General features: G+C 44.9%; 1 protein-coding gene across 1 annotated transcript in view; it reads left to right on the top strand.

Moving 5' to 3' along the window:
* Positions 1-10,192: 10,192 nt before the first annotated feature.
* Positions 10,193-16,310, top strand: part of TSPAN32 (tetraspanin 32) — a 128,258-nt gene continuing 122,140 nt past the window's right edge. Inside the window, exon 1 of the mRNA XM_077292687.1 lies at positions 10,193-10,776. Coding sequence (XP_077148802.1) covers positions 10,711-10,776 — 66 coding nt within the window. The 5' untranslated portion in view covers positions 10,193-10,710. The remainder of the gene's footprint in view (positions 10,777-16,310) is intronic.

Raw genomic sequence — 16,310 nt, 5'->3', positions numbered from 1 at the left:
GGAAGAAGTTGGCAGATATAAAGTCAGGCAAATTTGTTCCCAGAAATAACCCTCCCCAAACGGACAACCAGCAGAAATCTACCATCATAGATGGTCCCATACCAGATTCAGATTGACTCGATGTGTTACAAACTTCCCTACCAGCTAGAAGACCTATGATACAGGTGAATGTGGGGGGGAGAGAGATTCCATTTTTGATAGATACAGGTGCAACTTCCTCAATTTTGAATCAAGATTTTCTTCCGAATCCGGAAGATATTTCAGAACAAACAACTTTTGCTGAGGGTTATGATGGGGTAATTCGAACACTGCCATATACTGTGCCCCTAGAGGTCTCATTAGGACCTAAATGTTTTGCATCCAGATTTTTGTATGCCAGAGGTGCCCCAACATGTCTGTTAGGAACTGATGTACTAAAGAAATTAGAAGCTAACATCAAATTTAGGGACGATGGCACAGTTATGCTGACTATCCCTGATGATGCAGAATCATTAGAACAATATGTCAGAATTCAGGCTTTTGAGGATTATACTGAAGAAAAAGAGTACACCACAGATCTAGACCTCTCAATGATCCCAGAAACACTGTGGGCACAGGGTGACACTGATGTGGGATTATTGCATATTTCTCCTGTAAAATTATCTGTGCAACCAGGAGCTGTTCTCCCACAGCTCAGACAATACCCTGTGAGTGCCCAGCAGGAATTAGCGATTACAAAACAGATAGAGGGATATAGAGAGAAAGGAGTTCTGGTAGAGATACAATCACCTGCTAACACTCCTCTGTATCCAGTCAAGAAGAGAACTCTTGATAAGGGTTCCATGCCCAAATATCGTATGGTACATGATCTAAGAGAAATAAACAAAGTTCTAGATCCAATCACCCCAGTTGTACCCAATCCTCATACGTTACTATCACAGATACCAGCCAGTTCTCAAGTGTTTACTGTAATAGATCTTTCAAATGCATTTTTCTCGGTTCCTTTACACCAAGATAGTTGGCATTTGTTTGCATTTACATTTAAGGGCAAACAGTTGGCGTGGACACGCCTTCCACAGGGAATGATACACTCCCCTACTCTTTATTCAAATGCCCTACAAACAGTTCTTCAAAGGTTTGAACCTGAATCACAGGTAGTAATTTTGCAGTATGTGGATGACCTACTACTTTGCTGCCCAGATCTAGAAACTGCAGAAAGGTCCACTGTGAGTTTACTATGTTTTCTAGAAAAAGAAGGGTGTAAAGTGAATAGACAAAAGCTACAAGTTTGTCAGATCAAAGTGGTCTTTCTAGGTCATTGCATTTCTCAAGGTAAAAAGCATCTTACACCTCAAAGAACTGAAGCAATAAGACAGATAAATGAGCCTAGAAATCATAAACAGCTACGAGCATTTTTAGGAATAGTGTCTCATTGTAGACAATGGATTATACATGCCAGTCAACTAATGCAACCACTGTATGACTGTGTAAAAAGTGAACCTTATTTGTTGACAAAAGAAGGTCAGATTTCGTTCCAACAATTAAAAGATGCCCTTGTTTCAGCTCCAGCGTTAGGGCTACCAGACTACACAAAATCATTTCAGCTTATGGCTGCAGAAGTTGATTCTCATGCTACAGGAGTTCTTACCCAGAAGCATGCAGGGAAACAAAGACCAATTGCATATCTTTCAGCAAGGTTAGATCCAGTAGCCAGGGCAGCGCCAACCTGTGTACGTGTGGTTGTTGCTGTCTCACTATTGTTGGACAAAGCATCAGAAATTGTCCTAGAGTATCCACTCACAGTTCAAACTACACATGATGTTTATGGGATATTAAACCAGGTCCAACCAAAACACATTTCCATGGCCAGACATTTGCGGCTACAGTGTTCTTTGCTGCTCCCCTCTACTATCACATTTGCAAGGCTTCAGACTCTCAATTTAGCTACACTGCTACCTCTCGAGTCTGAAGGGGGGAATAAGGACACTGATCCACACGCAAATTTTTTCCCTACAGACACACATGATTGTACAGAGCTCATTTTACAAGAAATGGTAGGCTTACCCAATGTATCCGAAACACCACTTCAAAATCCAGATTTAGAGCTGTTTATAGACGGTAGTAGGTTTGCAGATGACACAGGTAACTTCCATACAGGGTATGCAGTTGTGTCAGAATCTGAAACTCTCAAAGCAGAACCTCTTCCACCGAAACAGTCTGCACAAGAAGCAGAACTAACAGCATTGATTGAAGCGCTAAAAATAGCTGAGAATCAGACAGCTAATATATACACTGATTCTAGGTATGCACATGGTATTGTGTTTGACTTTGGAGTAATCTGGAGAGCTAGAGGTTACATGACAGCGTCAGGCCAACCTGTAAAACATGCTTCTCTGATCAAACAGATCTTAGAGGCTGCACAAGAAACAAAAGAAGTAGCAGTAATTAAGGTAGCTGCACATGTGAGACTCGACACTAGGGAATCTAGGGGAAATGATAGGGCTGATAAAGCAGCCAAGGCAGCAGCGGTCAAACCCTTACAGCAGGTTCATACTGTAAACCCCACAGAAAATACTGAAGATAGACTGAGACAAGCACAGGAAGATGCAGGAGAAGAGGAGAGGGACAGGTGGAAAAAGGAAGGGGCAGAAGAACAAGCAGGAATTTGGAAGAAAGATGGACTAATATGTCTACCTAGAGCCTGGTACCCGATTGTAGTTGGTGGACTACACCACCCTACTCATGTGTCTGCAAATGCAATGACACTACTGGCAAAGCAAGTCTGGTTGGCTCCAGGTTTTGGCAACTACGCAAGAGACTATTGTGCTGCATGCGTTATATGCCTGGCACATAATCCCGGACAGACGACAAAGACCCCTATGAAGCACCACGTCCGACCTCTCTATCCGTTTCAGCGATTACAAATAGACTTTATCCAGCTGCCAAAAAGTAATGGGTATGAGTATGTGTTGGTGTGTGTGGACATGTTCTCAGGGTGGCCAGAGGCCTATCCAGTTCGGAAGGCTTCAGCTAAAAACACTGCTGTAAAGCTAGTTGCCGAACTGATACCCCGTTACGGTCTCCCTGAAGTGATCGAGTCAGATAGGGGTACTCATTTTACTGGAGAAATATTTCAAAATGTACTGAAAATGTTGGGTGTTGAAAGTCAGTTACACACTCCATACCATCCTCAAAGTTCCGGTAAGGTGGAACGCATGAATGGAACTTTTAAATTAAAAATACAGAAAGCCATGGCTGAAACAGGAAAGCCTTGGACAGAATGCCTTCCACTGGCCCTTTACTCAATACGCAATACCCCAAGGGGTAAGACTAAACTGTCTCCATATGAAATTTTGTTTGGCAGGACTGCCAATTTAGGATGTTATTTTCCACAACAACTTGTGTTAAATATTGAGTCATTGACTTCTTATGTGCAAAACCTCCAGAAACAATTAACTAAGGTGCATGCACAAGTTTTTGCTTCTCTTCCAGATCCTGACAACACTGAAGGAAGTCACAAGTTGGAACCAGGTGATCAAGTCTATGTAAAAAGACACACCAGAAAGGCTCTTGAACCAAGATTTGACGGACCCTTCCAAGTCCTGTTGACAACACCTACATCAGTCAAGCTAGAAGGAAAGGCATCATGGATACATGCAAGCCACTGCAAAAAAGCAGTACAAAACTCATGATATTGATGTTAATAATGTTAACACAGATGTGGGATAAATTAGTTAGAGCCACGGATTATCTAGATGATCAGATTTGGGATATATTGGATATACTAAACACTAGTATAGCTGTACAGAATCAGCTTATAATAGTCATCAACCAACATACTCTGGTATTGGATTACCTAACTGCCTCACAAGGAGGTATGTGTCAAATCATCGGACCCACCTGCTGTCATTGTATAGACCCGAATAGTACTATGAGTATGACATTTAAATTAGGGGACGTACAACGACTCAGAGATCAGTATGATAAAGACAATGACCAGAATAAGGATAGCTGGTGGTCTGATACTTTCTCTTTTCTCAACCCAGCCAACTGGTTCAGAGGGATTGGTGGGTGGGTTGCTGGGATCATGCAGAGCATAATACATATAGTTATAATTATTGTAGTCATATACGTACTATTCCAGATTGTGCTCAAGGGTATCTCAGTATGCACAGATAAACTTTGTGTAATAGATGCAAGAGTATAAAGTTTTTTTTTTTCTTTCTCCTTTATTCTTATGTTATCCTCTAGTGATTCTGATTAATATTACTGTACTAATTTTTGTTTTTATATTTTAGTATACTGCTAAAGAAGAAAATAATTTGCAATAGAAGAATTAATACTAGATTTGATTCTCTTATTAATAATATAAGTGTGTGTATGTGTAATACCAAAAATAAAGGCTTTGTCTTTGGCCCTATGGTAATAAATAAAAGGAATATGTCAAAGGGGGGAATTGTAGAGATTAGACTGAAAGAATCCATTGTATCTTTCTCCTGAAACATCTGGCTCATATCAAGAAACTTGAGCAAGTTGACATTTCCTTTTTATGCACGCATTCCTTCTGTCATTATAGCCTTTTACCTACATACTAGAGGTTGTAAATTTCACAGTATAGATAAGCTTTGTAAGAGAATGTGAAATAATGAGCGCTTGTGCGCATGTCTGTAAATGCATAACTCTTTTTCTTTATAAAGGAGGGGTAAAGCCCAGAGAGTCAGACGCGCTCCTGAGCTTCCCCTGTATATGATCACACAATACTTTGTTTGCGTGTCATTTACCTGGAAGCTTACCTCCAGTAAGCCAGGGACTGAGAAGGACTTAACAATTAGGTAGCGAAAGATGGTTGTCTAGCGTTACCTCTCCGCGCTCCCTGCTCGCCAGCGCTGGGACTCCCGCTGCTTGCGCCACTGCTTCCTTGCTCCCTCACTTTTCAGCCCGTGTTCCCTGCCGGCAGTCTGCACAGGCGCTTCAGCGTGCCCTTCCGTCTTCGGTTCTGTGACTTGCGCAGGCGCTCTGGGTCTTGGCCACGCGCGTCCTCTTCCCTCTAGTGCTCCTGGGTGGCCTGACCTGGCAGAGTTTCTTGTCCAATTGCAGACAGGTGCCGGGTATTTTAGGCTGTCCTCCCTTAGTGGAGGCGCCTGATTATCGCGTTCCTTTTGCTATATCTAGGTTACCTTGCTGTCGCTCGCTCATTCCTGCTCAGCTTCTGTTTATCTTTTGATTTTTCTCGCTCATCTTTTTCAGACTCAGCTCCTGACCTGTGCCTTCCTGGTTCCTGTCCCCTGTCCTCCTCAGTCCGGTTACCTCCTCCACATCCAATCTACCCAGCCTGCCTCATTACCATCTCCCTCTGTTCCTTCCTGGTTCCCATTCCCTGTCCTCCTCAGTCCGGTTACCTCCTCCACATCTAAGCTTCGCAGCCTGCCTCATTACCATCTCCCTCCATTCCTTCCTGTTTCCCGTTCCCTGTCCTCCTCAGTCCGATTCCCTTCTCCGTTCTGTGCCTCTTCTACCCACTCAGTCCCTACTCTTTCCTTTGGGTGGTTTTTCCTCCTGAGCCGACCCCTGGTCCTGGCATCCGTGGTTCAAGAGGTCCCTGAGCTTGCTCCCAAACAATCCCTGTATAGGGGTTGGAACCATCTGGTGTGCTCGCTCGGGGGAGGGTCAGTATCACGGTCCAGTGAGTCCACTCTTGCCACTTGCTTTCACCAGCGTAACATCTAGCTCTATTTGCTTTTGTAAGTAAGTTTGAGAAATAAGGTGTTCATTATCAGAAGAACATGTCCAATTCTTCCACTCACATACGTACAAAAGACAGAAAAACAAATCAAGGTCTAGTGTATCTGAAGAGGGATTTTCTTTGCTTACAGCACCAGCTCCTGTAGAGATTTTACAGTTATAATTACAGAATGTAAATGCCATAGTTATTATAGGAATGTCTCAAAGTGTGACATTTGGTTTCAAAATAGGCCAATTATTATGGAATGAATGTCAATATTTCATTGTCTTAAGCCTAAATGTTTTTAAAGGGGTCCAACACGCTCTCCTGTTGTGCAGCTTTTTCTATAGCTGCCCAGCATTTCTGTCTATAAAATGGCTGCTGATGGAGGAGTGTGTGACCAGACCTGTCCATCAGCCTCCTCCAATAAAAAAGTAGCTTCCCTCTTTCCCATGTGAAGGGTTTTACAATTGAAGGAGGCTGATGGACAAGTCTGGTCATAAGTTCCTCCACCAGCAGCAATTTTATAGATAGAAGTGTTGGTCAGTTTGTAAAAAAAACTGCAATAACAAGAAGAGGGGCCAATCCCCTTAAAACCTAATGTACTAACTGCAGCGCCCCAGAGTCCTGGTCGTTGCAGTACTGTTGCTCCGCCACTAAGGGGAGTGATGATATGTCTGATTGCACTAAAAGAGTTCACCTTGCAGGTATCACAGACACACATTACACTTCACACTCTGGCCGCCAGGGGGAGCAAAAGGTCCTATCTACTAGGCCACTCCTCACACATGGGTAAAATTGGGGGTTGGATAGGAAGTCAGGGAGAAAGTAGCTGGGGAGAGCTCGAGAGAGGACCTGTCAGGGGTGGGATCCTGACAGAGGCCTAGAAAAGGACAGATCGTTACGGAACCGTGCCTGTGCCTTATAGCGGCAGACTCCTAAGAAAGGACACAAAGTGAAGTATATTGTGGAGAAGTGAGAAACGGGATCACAGCACAAAGGAGATAGAACCAGAAGGAGTCATGCCTCAAGATCAGCAACATCCTTCTGAGGTGCGTAGCCGGCGGCCGGAACGCCGAGGAAGTAATAGACTCTGCGCATTACTTTGAACTACGGCAGGGCAGTTAACTCTAGGTTGTCTGTCTCACCTTAATCACCTAATGAAGACAATGGAGGCAATTGTGGGAGAGGGGCGTCTTTGGGTCTCTATAAACTAACTCCAGGCCTACCCCGTCATACGGGTGCGTCCTAGCCATATCATCTGGGGGACGGAGAGAAAGAATAGAAACATACATGACAGTTGTGAGGACTATCCCGTGGTGCTCAGCAGGGAAGTACTACAACACACAGGCGCTAGCAGGAAGGCTGCTGTTTTCCACCTGCAAAAAGGGAACTCTGGATGTGCCTTCGGACCGGCCGGTCTCAGCCAGCCCTGTTAGCAGTGCTCTGGATTGGGGATGCCGAAGCCTTCAGTAAAGAGACTGCAACCTTGTGTCCTCGTCATTTACTGTGACCTACATCTGCACCTACATCTTTAATTGGGCGCCCCTTAGCAGGGCTACGGACCGGGTCAGGCCACCGTGACATCCCCAGCACCGAGAGATAGACCCGGTACCGAGTACCCCGCTGCGCTGCGTTTGGGGGCCGCTCCACTAACCATTACCGTAGCGATACTGTCAGATCCCTCTTCATTAGTGTTTATAAGATATGGCTGTCCCATTATCTATCAGTTCAGCTCTCCATGCATATCAAAAGTTCGGATCCGACTCCCCACTAACAAACAAAGATGGCTACCCACCATAAAGTGGGGAAATTTAGTGTTTGATACACTGACGATTTTGCACATTTTCCCACCTAAAAATAATAGCGGTCTGTAATTTTGTATCGTAGGTGCACTTCAACTGTGAGAGGCAGAATCTAAAAAGAAATCCAGAAAATCACATTGTATGATTTTTACAGAATTAATTTGCATTTTATGGCATGAAATAAGTATTTGATACAATACAAAAACATAACTTAATATTTGATACAGAAATCTTTGTTTGCAATTACAGATGTCAGACGTTTCCTGTAGTTTTTGACCAAGTTTGCATACACTGCAGCAGGTATTTTGGCCCCCTCCTCCATATAGATCTTCTCCAGATCTTTCAGGTTCTAATGCTGTTGCTGGGCAATATTGAGTTTCAGCTCCATCCAAAGATTTTCTATTAGATTCAGGTCTGCAGACTAGCTAGGCCACTCCAGGATCTTGAAATCTTACAGAGCCACTCCTTATTTGCCTTGACTGTATGTTTTGGGTTATTGTCATGCTTAAAGGTACCGTCACATTAAGCGACACTGCAGCGATATCGACAACGATGCCGATCGCTGCAGCGTCGCTGTGTGGTCGCTGGAGAGCTGTCACACAGACAGCTCTCCAGCGACCAACGATGCGGAAGTCCACGGGTAACCAGGGTAAACATCGGGTTACTAAGCGCAGGGCCGCGCATAGTAACCCGATGTTTACCCTGGTTACCAGTGTAAAAGTAAAAAAAAACAAACACTACATACTTACATTGCCGTGTCTGTCGCGTCCCTCGCCTTCAGCTTCCCTGCACTGTGTAAGAGCCAGCCGGAAAGCACAGCGGTGACGTCACCGCTGTGCTTTGCTTTACGGCCGGCACTGACACATTCAGTGCAGGAAGCTCTGAGAAGCAGCGCGGACGCCGGGGGACGTGACAGACATCAGAGGGTGAGTATGTAGTGTTTTTTTTTTTTACTTTTACAATGGTAACCAGGGTAAATATCGGGTTACTAAGCGCGGCCCTGCGCTTAGTAACCCAATATTTACCCTGGTTACCATTGTAAAACATTGCTGGCATCGTTGCTTTTGCTGTCAAACACGACGATACACGCCGATCTGACGACCAAATAAAGTTCTGGACTTTCAGCAACGACCAGTGATATCACAGCAGGATCCAGATCGCTGCTGCGTGTCAAACTCAACGATATCGCTATCCAGGACGCTGCAACGTCACGGATCGCTATCGTTATCGTTGCAAAGTCGTTTAGTGTGAAGGTACCTTTAGACCCATCCATGACCCATCTTCAATGCACTTACTGAGGGAAAGATGTTGTTGACCAAAATCTTGGGATAAATACAGTGGGTACGGAAAGTATTCAGACCCCTTTAAATTTTTCACTCTTTGTTTCATTGCAGCTATTTGGTAAATTCAAAAAAGTTCATTTTTTTCACATTAATGTACACTCTGCACCCCATCTTGACTGAAAAATACCCAGAAATGTAGTATTTTTTGAAAATGTAATAAAAAAGAAAAACTGAAATATCACGTGGTCATAAGTATTCCCACCCTTTGCTCAGACACTCATATTTAAGTCATATGCTGTCCATTTCCTTGTGATCCTCCTTGAGATAGTTCTACTCCTTCATTGGAGTCCAGCTGTGTTTAATTAAACTGATAGGACATAGGCACACACCTGTCTATATAAGACCTCACAGCTCACAGTGCATGTCATGTGGCAAGGCACATATCTGGCCAAGGCTACAACAGAATTTCTGCAGTACTCAAGGTTCCTAAGAGCACAGTGGCCTCCATAATCCTTAAATGGAAGAAGTTTGAGACCACCAGAAGTCTTCCTAGACCTGGCCGTCCAGCCAAACTGAGCAATCATGGAAGAAGAACCTTGGTGAGAGAGGTAAAGAAGAACCCCAAGATCACTGTGGCTGAGCTCCAGAGATGCAGTAGGGAGATGGGAGAAAGTTCCACAAAGTCAACTATCACTGCAGCCCTCCACCAGTTGGGCCTTTATGGCAGAGTGGCCAGTCGGAAGCCTCTCCTCAGTGCAAGACATGTGAAAGCTTGCATAGAGTTTGCTAAAAAACACATGAAGGACTCCCAGACTATGATAAATAAGATTCTCTGGTCTGATGAGATGAAGATAGTCCTTTTTGGTTATAATTCTAAGCAGCATGTGTGGAGAAAACCAGGCACTGCTCATCACCTGCCCAATACAATCCCAACAGTAAAACATGGTGGTGGTAGCATTATGCTATGGGGGTGTTTTTCAGCTGCAGGGACAGGACGACTGGTTGCCATTGAAGGAAACATGAATGCGGACAAGTACAGAGATATCCTTGATGAAAACCTCTTCCAGAGTGCTCTGGACCTCAGACTTGGCCGAAGGTTTACCTTCCAACAAGACAATGACTCTAAGCACACAGCTAGAATAACAAAGGAACAACTTCAACTTCAGAACAACTCTGTGACCATTCTTGACTGGCCCAGCCAGAGCTCTGACCTAAACCCAGTTGAGCATCTCTGGAGAGACCTGAAAATTAATTTTTTTTTAATTTACAAAAAGGCTGCAATGAAACAAAGAGTGAAAAATTTAAAGGGGTCTGAATACTTTCCATACCCACTGTATATAGAAATGGCACTGCAGAGCCAACTATCACTGAGAGACAAGGTGCTAGTGACAGCCCATCACACAACCATATGTTCTCCATCTGAGAAAAATTATCTTACCATGCTAAAAACAAAAAATCGGACATGTGCATGGCCTCATTGAATAACATTGCTATACAGGCTTTTTACAGATGTAGAAATAACAAATATGGTTTTTTTTTCATTCCTTTATTTTAAACTGGGAAAAAGTTTTTTTCTTGTTTTTTTTTTATTTATTTTTCAGTTCTTTTAAAGGACTCGAACTTGCAATCATTTATTCTATATACTGGAAAATTTAAAATCTCATAAAAATCCATCCAAAATTCAGTGCGGGTGTGATATTTATAGGAACTTTTTAAAGCCATATGTAGGACTTCATTTCCCATCATGCCTTCGATGCCTGCCCTGGTCAGCTTGTCACTTATCAGTATCTACAGTGTCGACAGCAGGAAGGAATTTGTGAATGTGCTTAATGTTTTTGACATGTAGAAGTTTGCTCCGTGAGAGACTCGTAGAAGTAGCAGTGCCGAGGTGCCCAGAGAGTGGGGCAAGGAGCACACGAGCATGGGATCTAAGTTGTGGGTACGAGTGGCCAGATGCCAGCTCCTTATCATCTGCCTCTTCACTATGGTAATGAGATCATTTCTTGTTATTTCATAATTTGTCATATTTTTTAAGGAAGGAACTTGTTATTAATGTTCTTCCAGTATGTGCATGCCTCATTGTTATAGTGTATAGAGCAGACCAGCCCTGATCAAATACAATGAAGGCTTTCAAGAAAAGAAATCTGCTGGAAAAGTGTGCACCTATGATATGGAAAATGGGGCATGCCCCAGTTACAAACCACTCTAGACATTTTATTCATGCTAAATTTACTACGAACCTGAGCAAATGTTTGGGGCTAAATTTTGGTATAAATATATGCCAGTCATGAGGCATCATTAGGAAGAGATGTGTGAATAGTCTTAAAAAATTTTGCCTACTAATCAGTAATACCATTCAATACTAAAGTATATGTGCAGTTATTTATCAGTGCAGCCCCATGCTAGAATTTTTTTGAAAAATATAATTTTAGGAATTCCTTATGTCATTCACATACCCTATTAGAGCAAGAACAGACCCATATCGTCAATGTATTACATTGATGGCAATTCATTAATTCATTCACAATAATTTTTGCGTAGATGAGAGAGTTGCCATTAATAAGCATCACAATTAATACAATTATTTAAGTAGTCTTAATTAAATTTTTATTTAATAAATTGTCCTAATTACCTATCTCATGATAAGTAAGTGTATTAATAAACTTACTGATTGCCGTCTTCCCGAGTTTCCAGCGTCGCTCCGGTACCCACGTGACCTGCAAACAGATTAAGCAGGTCACGTAGGGGTTTATGCGTAATCCGGAGGTCACTTTCTCTTTGTAAGTCTATATAGTCTTTTTCTGAGGCTCCATAGACTTACATAAAAGGAAGTAGCTCTGGTCTATATAACAGTCACTGTGTGAGTCGGCAAAGTAGAAGAGCAGTCACATGGGACTGGAACAGAGCTGGAAACTGGAAAAGATGTAGATCAGTAAGTATAGCAGTACACTTAAACCTAAACATCATTACATAAGTAATTAGGACTGTTTATGAAATAAAAATGTTGCCAGGACTTCTATAAATATAAAAAATCTACATGCTTTGCTATTAGAGATAAAATGTTCGGATGCTCGTTACTTGAACCGTACAATTCCTAATACTCGGATGCTCATTTTGAGTAACGAGTGTAATGGGAGTCAATGGGATATCTGTTGTGAATTCCGTTCTTGGGCTCCATCCTGTGGTTGCGAATGGTATTTTTGGGAGTTCTGTTCTTGGGCTCCCTCTGGTGGTTTCAAGTGGAACTTAGCAGCTGCTCTCACTAATCGGTTCCCTGGCCTTGTTATTTAACTGGGCTTTTGGCTGTAGTTGATGCCAGCTGTCAATGTTTCTTCCTGTGGATTCAGTCCTTTCCTGGAAGTTCTCTGTTGGCCAGTCCATTTCAGCTTAAGATAAGTTCTGCTAGTTTTGGGGTTTTCCCTGCTTATGACCTTCTGTTCAGTTTAAGTTATGTCTCTTTTGTCCAGCTTGTCATTATGAAATATTCCGGCTAGTTGGAAGCTCTGGGGTTGCAGTTTTGCCCCTCCACACCGTGAGTCGGTGTGGAGGTTATTTTTGTAAACTCTGCGTGGACATTTAGTTTTTATACTGACCGCACAGTAGCCTTTTCCAGGGCCGGACTGGGACTAAAATTCAGCCCTGGCATTTGAAGTTACACAGGCCCACTTGTCACATGGTGAATATGTAATATCTTTCTGCACCTGTAGGTCACAAGAAGTGAGGGGAGTGTAATACGACTATATAACATATAGTCACAGCTGTGCCCAGTATTACAGCTCAGTCCTATGTATTGCTCTTAGGTGCAGGAGCGGGCAAAACTGCTATTTTACACACAGAGTGGGGTCTCATAGATAATGAAGATGATGCTGCGCTCTACATGGTGCTGCGGCCTCTTCATACACAGTAGCTGATGGACAGTGATGCAAAGGGTCAGATACCAATGAGCTAATATTTATGTATTTATTTTACTCACTGATATAGCACCACAGGTCTTTACAGACGTTATCATCACTGTCCCCATTGGGGCTCACAATCTACATTCCCTATAAGTCTTTGGAATGTGGGAGGAAACCAGAGAACCGGAGAAAACCCACACAAACACGGGGAGAACATACAAACTCCTTGCAGATGTTGTCATTGGTGGGATTTGAACTCACGACCCCAGCGCTGCAAAGCAACAGTGCTAACCACTGAGCCACCAAAAATTTCTACAAAGGCCAAGATCTGTATTAACGCCATATCGTTACCATATAGCAGTAGATATCAGCTCTGCATAACATATAAGAGATCACAGCACAGTTACAGATAATGACTTACAGATTACTTTCTTTCTGATTCACTCGTTCACTTTTCCCATCTTTTCCATCTGGCCTAGACCGACATGACAACTTCTCCAGCCAGGACTCGTCTGCAGAGAATACAACACAGACACATTTCACTTCTCATATTCCAGCCCCATCACCATCTATTCCCAACCTGCACAAACTCCTCATCCTGCTGATACCCCAATACTGAGCCACTGCTGCCGTATGTGTCCCTATTACTGCCCGATACCCCAATACTGAGCCGCTGCTGCCGTATGTGTCCTTATTACTGCACCTGATACCCCAATACTGAGCCCCTGCTGCCGTATGTGTCCCTATTACTGCAGCTGATACCCCAATACTGAGCCACTGCTCTATGTGTCCCTATTACTGCACCTGATACCCCAATACTGAGCCGCTGCTGCCGTATGTGTCCCTATTACTGCCCCTGATACCCCAATACTGAGCCGCTGCTGCCATATGTGTCCCTATTACTGCACCTGATACCCCAATACTGAGCCGCTGCTGCCGTATGTGTCCCCATTACTGCACCTGATACCCCAATACTGAGCCGCTGCTGCCATATGTGCCCCTATTACTGCACCTGATACCCCAATACTGAGCCACTGCTGCCATATGTGTCCCTATTACTGCACCTGATACCCCAATACTGAGCCGCTGCTGCCGTATGTGTCCCCATTACTGCACCTGATATCCCAATACTGAGCCTCTGCTGCCATATGTGTCCCTATTACTGCAGCTGATACCCCAATACTGAGCCACTGCTCTATGTGTCCCTATTACTGCACCTGATACCCCAATACTGAGCCGCTGCTGCCGTATGTGTCCCTATTACTGCCCCTGATACCCCAATACTGAGCCGCTGCTGCCGTATGTGTCCCTATTACTGCACCTGATAACCCAATACTGAGCCTCTGCTGCCGTATGTGTCCCTATTACTGCACCTGATACCCCAATACTGAGCCGCTGCTGCCGTATGTGTCCCTATTACTGCCCCTGATACCCCAATACTGAGCCGCTGCTACCGTATGTGTCCCTATTACTGCCCCTGATACCCCAATACTGAGCCGCTGCTGCCATATGTGTCCCTATTACTGCACCTGATACCCCAATACTGAGCCGCTGCTGCCGTATGTGTCCCCATTACTGCACCTGATACCCCAATACTGAGCCGCTGCTGCCATATGTGCCCCTATTACTGCACCTGATACCCCAATACTGAGCCACTGCTGCCGTATGTGTCCCTATTACTGCACCTGATACCCCAATACTGAGCCACTGCTGCCATATGTGCCCCTATTACTGCCCCTGATACCCCAATACTGAGCCGCTGCTGCCGTATGTGTCCCTATTACTACACCTGATACCCCAATACTGAGCCTCTGCTGCCATATGTGTCCCTATTACTGCAGCTGATACCCCAATACTGAGCCACTGCTCTATGTGTCCCTATTACTGCACCTGATACCCCAATACTGAGCCGCTGCTGCCGTATGTGTCCCTATTACTGCCCCTGATACCCCAATACTGAGCCGCTGCTGCCGTATGTGTCCCTATTACTGCACCTGATAACCCAATACTGAGCCTCTGCTGCCGTATGTGTCCCTATTACTGCACCTGATACCCCAATACTGAGCCGCTGCTGCCGTATGTGTCCCTATTACTGCCCCTGATACCCCAATACTGAGCCGCTGCTGCCGTATGTGTCCTTATTACTGCCCCTGATAACCCAATACTGAGCCGCTGCTGCCATATGTGTCCCTATTACTGCACCTGATACCCCAATACTGAGCCGCTGCTGCCGTATGTGTCCCTATTACTGCACCTGATACCCCAATACTGAGCCGCTGCTGCCATATGTGCCCCTATTACTGCACCTGATACCCCAATACTGAGCCACTGCTGCCGTATGTGTCCCTATTACTGCACCTGATACCCCAATACTGAGCCACTGCTGCCATATGTGCCCCTATTACTGCCCCTGATACCCCAATACTGAGCCGCTGCTGCCGTATGTGTCCCTATTACTACACCTGATACCCCAATACTGAGCCGCTGCTGCCGTATGTGTCCCTAATACTGCCCCTGATACCCCAATACTGAGCCGCTGCTGCCGTATGTGTCCCTATTACTGCACCTGATACCCCAATACTGAGCCGCTGCTGCCATATGTGTCCCTATTACTGCACCTGATACCCCAATACTGAGCCGCTGCTGCCGTATGTGTCCCTATTACTGCCCCTGATACCCCAATACTGAGCCGCTGCTGCCATATGTGTCCCTATTACTGCACCTGATACCCCAATACTGAGCCGCTGCTGCCGTATGTGTCCCCATTACTGCACCTGATACCCCAATACTGAGCCGCTGCTGCCATATGTGCCCCTATTACTGCACCTGATACCCCAATACTGAGCCACTGCTGCCGTATGTGTCCCTATTACTGCACCTGATACCCCAATACTGAGCCACTGCTGCCATATGTGCCCCTATTACTGCCCCTGATACCCCAATACTGAGCCGCTGCTGCCATATGTGTCCCTATTACTGCACCTGATACCCCAATACTGAGCCACTGCTGCCGTATGTGTCCCTATTACTGCACCTGATACCCCAATACTGAGCCACTGCTGCCGTATGTGTCCCTATTACTGCAGCTGATACCCCAATACTGAGCCACTGCTGCCATATGTGTCCCTATTACTGCACCTGATACCCCAATACTGAGCCGCTGCTGCCATATGTGTCCCTATTACTACACCTGATACCCCAATACTGAGCCGCTGCTGCTGTATGTGTCCCTATTACTGCCCCTGATACCCCAATACTGAGCCGCTGCTGCCATATGTGTCCCTATTACTGCACCTGATACCCCAATACTGAGCCGCTGCTGCCGTATGTGTCCCCATTACTGCACCTGATACCCCAATACTGAGCCACTGCTGCCATATGTGTCCCTATTACTACTGCACATGATACCCCAATACTGAGCCACTGCTGCCGTATGTGTCCATATTACTGCACCTGATACCCCAATACTGAGCCGCTGCTGCCATATGTGTCCCTATTACTGCCCCTGATACCCCAATACTGAGCCGCTGCTGCAGTATGTGTCCCTATTACTGCCCCTGATACCCCAATATTGAGCCGCTGGGGCCGTATGTGTCCCTATTACTGCCCCTGATACCCCAATACT

Source organism: Ranitomeya variabilis, chromosome 2, assembly GCF_051348905.1.
Source record: "Ranitomeya variabilis isolate aRanVar5 chromosome 2, aRanVar5.hap1, whole genome shotgun sequence".
Lineage (NCBI taxonomy): Eukaryota > Metazoa > Chordata > Amphibia > Anura > Dendrobatidae > Ranitomeya > Ranitomeya variabilis.
The sequence above is the reverse complement of the archived record's forward strand: the minus strand, read 5'-3'. Positions and strand labels throughout refer to the sequence as shown.